General features: G+C 36.1%; 1 protein-coding gene and 2 pseudogenes across 1 annotated transcript; 2 read left to right on the top strand and 1 right to left on the bottom strand.

The window, feature by feature from the left end:
• Window positions 1-365: 365 nt before the first annotated feature.
• LOC127239226 (ATP synthase subunit beta, chloroplastic-like) lies at window positions 366-1,842 on the bottom strand (annotated as a pseudogene).
• A 715-nt stretch (window positions 1,843-2,557) lies between these two features.
• LOC127239167 (ribulose bisphosphate carboxylase large chain-like) lies at window positions 2,558-4,958 on the top strand (annotated as a pseudogene).
• Window positions 4,959-5,419: 461 nt separating this feature from the next.
• LOC127239165 (acetyl-coenzyme A carboxylase carboxyl transferase subunit beta, chloroplastic-like) lies at window positions 5,420-5,803 on the top strand. Its single transcript, XM_051257197.1, has one exon. It carries the CDS (start codon window positions 5,420-5,422, stop codon window positions 5,801-5,803), a length of 384 nt encoding a protein of 127 aa, XP_051113154.1.
• The last annotated feature ends 649 nt before the right edge of the window (window positions 5,804-6,452 follow it).

Raw genomic sequence — 6,452 nt, 5'->3', positions numbered from 1 at the left:
CCTAGCTCATTGGAGAGCTAGATTTGCTTCAATTTTTTGTCTCTTTCCTTCAGCTTTTCTCAAACTAGCTTATGCTATTTGAAGAGTTTGCTGAACTTCTTGCAGATCAATATCACTACCCTTTTCCGCATCATTCACTAAAATAGTGATTTCATTACTGCGTATTCTAGCAAAATCACCCATCAGAGCCATCGTGAACCATTGGTCCATAAGGAGTATTCTCAAAATTCCTATATCTACAGCTGTACCAATAGGAGCATGATTTGGTAATACACCAATTTGACCGCTATTCGTAGATAAAATGATTTCTTTCACTTCTGAATCCCAAACAATTTGATTAGGGGTCAGTACACAAAGATTTAAGGTCATTTCTTCAAATTGTTCTCCATTTCTAAGTTCATAGCCTTCCCGGCAGCTTTATCAATATTACCTACCAAATAAAAGGCCTGTTCAGGAAGACCATCTAATTCTCCAAAAAGGATCAATTGAAACCCTCTAATGGTTTCTGCTAAACCAATATATTTCCCAGGAGAACCGGTAAATACTTCGGCTACAAAAAAGGGTTGTGATAAGAAACGCTCAATTTTTCGCGCTCTTGCTACGGTTAAACGATCCTCTTCGGATAATTCGTCCAATCCCAGGATGGCTATAATGTCTTGAAGCTCTTTATAATGTTGTAAGGTTTGTTTAACTCTTTGCGCAGTTTCATAATGTTCCTCGCCAACGATCCGAGGTTGAAGCATGGTTGAAATTGAATCTAAAGGATCTACTGCCTGATAGATACCTTTGGCAGCTAATCCTCTTGTTAGTACGGTAGTAGCATCTAAATTTGCAAATGTCGTAGCAGAAGCAAGATCGGTAAAATCGTCTGCAGGTACATAAACTGCTTGAATCGAAGTGATTGAACCTTCTTTGGTAGAAGTAATTCTTTCTTGTAAAGAGCCCATTTCGGTACTCATGGTGGGTTGATAACCGACCGCAGAAGGCATTCTACCTAATAAGGCCGATACTTCGGATCGTGCTTGGACGAAACGGAAGATATTGTCGATAAATAGAAGTACTTCTTGTTCATTAACATCTCCGAAATATTCCACCATCATTAGGGCAGTCAAACCAACTCTCATACGAGCTTCCGGCGGTTCATTCTTCTGACCGTAAACCAGGGCTACTTTTGATTATGCAATATTTTCTTCATTAATAACTCCAAATTCTTTCATTTCTATGTAAAGATCATTTCCTTCACGAGTACGCTCACCCACTCCCCCAAATACGGATACACCCCCACGGGCTTTTGCAATATTGTTAATCAATTCCATAATGAGTACCGTTTTCCCAACCCCAGCTCCCCTAAATAGTCAAATTTTTTTCCCCACGTCGATAAGGGGCTAAAAGATCTACTACCTTAATTCCTGTTTCAAAAATAGCTATTTTGTATCCAATTGAATAAAGGCAGACGCAGATCGATGAATAGGAAATGTTGTACGAGTATCTACAGGACTCAAATTATTAACAGGCTCTCCAAGCACGTTGAAAATGCATCCCAGAGTCGCTCCACTAACCTGAACACTTAGAGGAGCTCCCGTATCAATCACTTCCATTCCTCTCATCAGACCATCTATAGCACTCATAGCTACAGCTCTAACTCGATTATTTCCTAATAATTGTTGTACCTCACAAGTCACATTAATTGGTTGACCAACAGTTTCCCGACCTTTAACTACCAAAGTGTTATAAATATTAGGCATTTTGCCCCGTGGAAAGGCTACATCTAGCACCGGACCGATGATTTGGACGATACATCCCAGGTTTTTTTTTTTCAACCGCGGAAACCCCAGTAGTAGGATTAATTCTCATAATAATAAATATGTGTCAAAGTTTTTGAAAATTATCAAATTTAAAAGAACCATCTAATAGCACGCCGATCAGTTAATTAATTCAATTAGAAAATGGGAGTTAGCACTCGATTTCATTGGTGCGATTCAATCGAATCTACTTTAATTGGTTCCTTATTCAATGAGTGAAGTTGCAAGTCCAACCAAGCTATTTTGAAACGTGAGATCTTCATAAAGGTTTTCATTTGTCTATCATTATAGACAATCCTATTTCGATTTAAAAATATATTCTATGGAAGTTGAACCCGAACTCTATTTACATTAGGATTCATTATTTCTATCTTATTGGCGTTTTTTTATTTCAGCATATTAATTTATGCCTATAGCCTATCTCTTTCATGGATGAATTTCGGCTATTTTCATATCTAAGATTTACATATACAACATATACCGCTGTCGATAGGGAATTTCTTATTAGTTGGGTTAGTTATTTCGATTCAAAAAAGGTAAAAAAATGGGGAGGGGGGGTTTGCGCACTATACACATGAAAGAGTATACAATAATGATGTGTTTGGTAAATCAAATATCATGGTCTAATAATCAATCTGATTAGTTGATAATATTAGTATTAGTTGGAAATTTTCAAAAAATTCCCGTGAATAGTTTCATTAACGCCTATTTCATTCTTGTCGACTAGACCTTGTTGTTGTCAGAATTCTTAATTCATGAGTTGTACGGAGGGATTTACGTCACCACAAACAGAGACTAAAGCAAGTGTTTTTTCAAAGCGGGTGTTAAAGAGTACAAATTGACTTATTATACTCCTGAATAAGAAACCAAAGATACTGATACAAGGGCAGCGGTAGCTGCCGAATCTTCCAATGGTACATGGACAACCGTGTGGACTAATGGACTTACCAGCCTTGATTGTTACAAAGGGCGATGCTACAACATCGAGCCCATTCTTGGCGAAACAAAGCAATATATTTGTTATATAGCTAACCCTTTACACCTTTTTGAAGAATGTTTTGTTACTGACATGTTTACTTCCATTGTAGGAAATGCATTTGGATTCAAAGCCCTGCGTGCTCTACGCCTGAAGGATATACGAATCCCTACTGCTTAGATTAAAACTCCAAGGTCTGCCTCATGGAATCCAAATTGAGAGAGATAAATTGAACAAATATGGTCGTCCTCTGCTAGGATGTACTATTAAACCTAAATTGGGGTTATCCGCTAAAAACTACGGTAGAGCATGTTATGAATGTCTTCGCAGTGGACTTGATTTTAACAAACATGATGAGAACGTGAACTCCCAACCATTTATACGTTGGAGATATAGTTTCTTATTTTGTGCTGAAGCAATTTATAAGGCACAGGCTGAAACAGGTGAAATCAAAGGGCATTACTTGAATGCTACTGCAGGTACATGCGAAGAAATGATCAAAAGAGATGTATTTGCTAGGGAATTGGGAGTTCCTATCATAATGCATGACTACTTAACAGGAGGATTAAGTGCAAATACTAGCTTGGCTCATTATTGCCGAGATTATGGCCTACTTCTTCACATTCACCGTGCAATGCACATAGTTATTGATAGATAGAAGAATCATGGTATGCACTTCCGCGTACTAGCTAAAGCATTACGTCTGTCTGGTGGAGATCATATTCACGCTGGTACCGTAGTAGGTAAACTTGAAGGAGAAAAATACATTACTTTGGGCTTTGTTGATTTACTGCGTGATGATTTTGTTGAAAAAGACCGAATTCACGGTATTTATTTCACTCAAGATTGGGTCTCTTTACCTGGTGTTATTCCCGTGGCTTCAGGGGGTATTCACGTTTGGCATATGCCTGCTCTGACCGAAATCTTTGGGGATAATTCCGTACTACAGTTTGGTGAAGGAACTTTAGGACACACTTGGGGGAATGTGCCAGGTGCCGTAGCTAACCGAGTAGTTCTAGAAGCATGTGTACAAGCTTGTAATGAAGGACGTGATCTTGCTGCTGAGGATAATGTAATTATCTGTGAGGCTAGCAAATGGAGTCCTAAACCAGCTGCCGCTTGTGAGATATGGAAAGAGATTAAATTTGAGTTTGAAGCAATGGAATTTTTGGATCCGACAAAATAATTACTCTTTATTCTCTTAATTGAATTGCAATTAAACTCAGCTTAATCATTTTAGTAAAAGATTGGGCTGAATATAACGATTCTATTGCATGTATTTTGGATAAATACATATATCTCGAGATAGAGAAGATTTCAAATAGAAAATTGAAGACTCAAATGGTTCTATTGTCGTCTTGGATCCAAAATTAAACCTATGGATCCTCAGGATTGGTATATTCTTTATAGATCCTGTGGTTTGGTTGAATCAAGCGAAGTATCATAAATATTTTGACCTATCCTGTATATTGTCTTTTTCGTTCAGTGTTGAAATAGACCCTTAATTTATTACTTCTTACTAGTTAGTTATTAGACGAGATTTTACAAAAAAATTCTATCTAGGTAGAAAAAATATTCCCTTTTTGTTCAACGCGAAGGCGAAGACATAGGAAAAAACACTTTTATTAACTAATTTAATTTCGAATGAAAAGGGATTCTATCATATTCATATATAGTTATAGTAAAATCTTACCTCCGGATTCCCACAAAATAAAAGATAATCGCTTCTTATTACTATTTTAGTATTTAGCAATGATGTAATTTCTATGTTTATTCTGATGGGAATTCAAAGACAAATAAAGAATTGCGGATCAAATGACTATTCATCTAATGTATTTTTATGCAAATAAAATAGGGGACAAGAAAACTCTATGGAAATATGGTGGTTTAATTCGACGGTGTTTAAGAAGTAGTTCGAACACAGGTACGAGATAAAGAAATCAACAGACAATCTTGGTCCTATTGAAAATACTAGTGAAAGTGAAGATTCGAATAAAAAATGTAGGGCTAAAAACATTCATAGTTTGAGGGATGGTGGCAACTCTAGTTACAGTGATGTCGATCATTTATTTTTGGTCAAAGAAATTCGGAATTTCATCTCTGATGATACTTTTTTAGTTAGGGATAGTACTGGAGACAATTATTCGATCCATTTTGATAATGAAAATCAGATTTTTTAGATTGACAACGATTATTCTTTTCTGAGTGAACTCGAAAGTTCTTTTTCGAGTTATCGAAATTCTAGTTATAGGGATAATGGATCTACAAGGGAAGATTTCTTATACAATCGTTCGATGTATAATACTCAATCTAGTTGGAATAATCACATTACTAGTTGCATTGCCGATTATCTTCAATATCAAATTTGTATTGATATGTCCATTGTAAGTGATAGTAGTGACAGGTACATTTCTAGTCGCGTTTTTGATAAACATAGAACTAATAGTGAAATGGGGGATTTAGTATACGAACTCACGAGAAGAGCAGTGATTTAACTTTAGGAGAAAGGTCTAATAATCTCGATGCAATTCAAAACTACAAGCATTTGTGGGTTCAATGCGAAAATTGTTATGGATTAAATTATAAGAGATTTTTTAAATAAAAAATGAATATTTGTGAACAATGTAGATATCATTTGAAAATGAGTAGTTCAGAAAGAATCGAAGTTTCGATCGAACCCGGTACTTGGGATCCTATGGATGAAGCCATAGTCTCTTTGGATCCGATTGGATTTCATTCGGAGGAGGAGCCTTATAAAGATCGTATTGATTCTTATCAAGGAAAGACAGGATTAACTGAGGCTGTTCAAACAGGCATAGGGCAACTAAATGGTGTTCCCATAGCACTTGGGGTTATGGATTTTCAGTTTATGGGGGGTAGTTTGGGATCCATAGTCGGGGAGAAAATCACTCGTTTGATTGAGTATGCTACCAATCGGTTTCTATCTCTTATTATAGTGTGCGCTTCGGGGGGGGGGGGGGGCATGCATGTAAGAAGGAAGTTTGAGCTTGATGAAAATGGCTAAAATATTGTCTGCCCTTATATGATTATTAATCAAATACAAAATTATTTTATGTCTCAATCCTTACATCTCCTACTACTGGTGGGGTAACAGCTAGTTTTAGGATATTGGGAGATATCATTATTTCCGAACCCAAATCCTACATTGCATTTGCGGGTAAAAGAGTAAATGAACAAACATTGTATAAGACAGTCGCCGAGGGTTCACAAGTCTTTGAATATATATTCCAGAAGGGCTTATTCAACCTAATCGTACAACGTAATCTTTTAAAAAGCATCCTAAGTGAGTTATTTAAACTACATGCCTTCTTTCCTTTGAATTGAAATTGTATCAAGTAGTGCGGACTAAGTTTAATTATTTTATTTGTAGCAAACAAGTAGTTAACTTATTGGAATTAAAGTAAATAAGAATGGAGTTTTGTTTGATGACTTAAGATCGAATTGTAGAAAAATCAAAAGTTGTGGATAACTCCTTTTACCGGGATTCCCATTAAGAAGTCTCTATCAACAAGATAAAAGCGAGAGTTCTTCCGTTCGTGAAATTAGACAAACAAAACGAATTTCGTCTTACGTATATAATCAAATTCAAATTAAATATAGAAAAGTTAGATATAATATTTTCTATTTTTCTCCATCTACCGAAAATCCAATTT

This window comes from Andrographis paniculata, unplaced genomic scaffold (genome assembly GCF_009805555.1).
Source record: "Andrographis paniculata isolate CXL003 unplaced genomic scaffold, ASM980555v1 Contig77END, whole genome shotgun sequence".
Taxonomy (NCBI): domain Eukaryota; kingdom Viridiplantae; phylum Streptophyta; class Magnoliopsida; order Lamiales; family Acanthaceae; genus Andrographis; species Andrographis paniculata.
This window is presented reverse-complemented; position numbering and strand designations above follow the sequence as displayed.

What these genes read in the sequence shown, in the direction of transcription:
- LOC127239165 (XM_051257197.1), top strand. Translation starts at nt 5,420, where the DNA reads ATGAGTAGTTCAGAAAGAATCGAAGTTTCGATCGAACCCGGTACTTGG.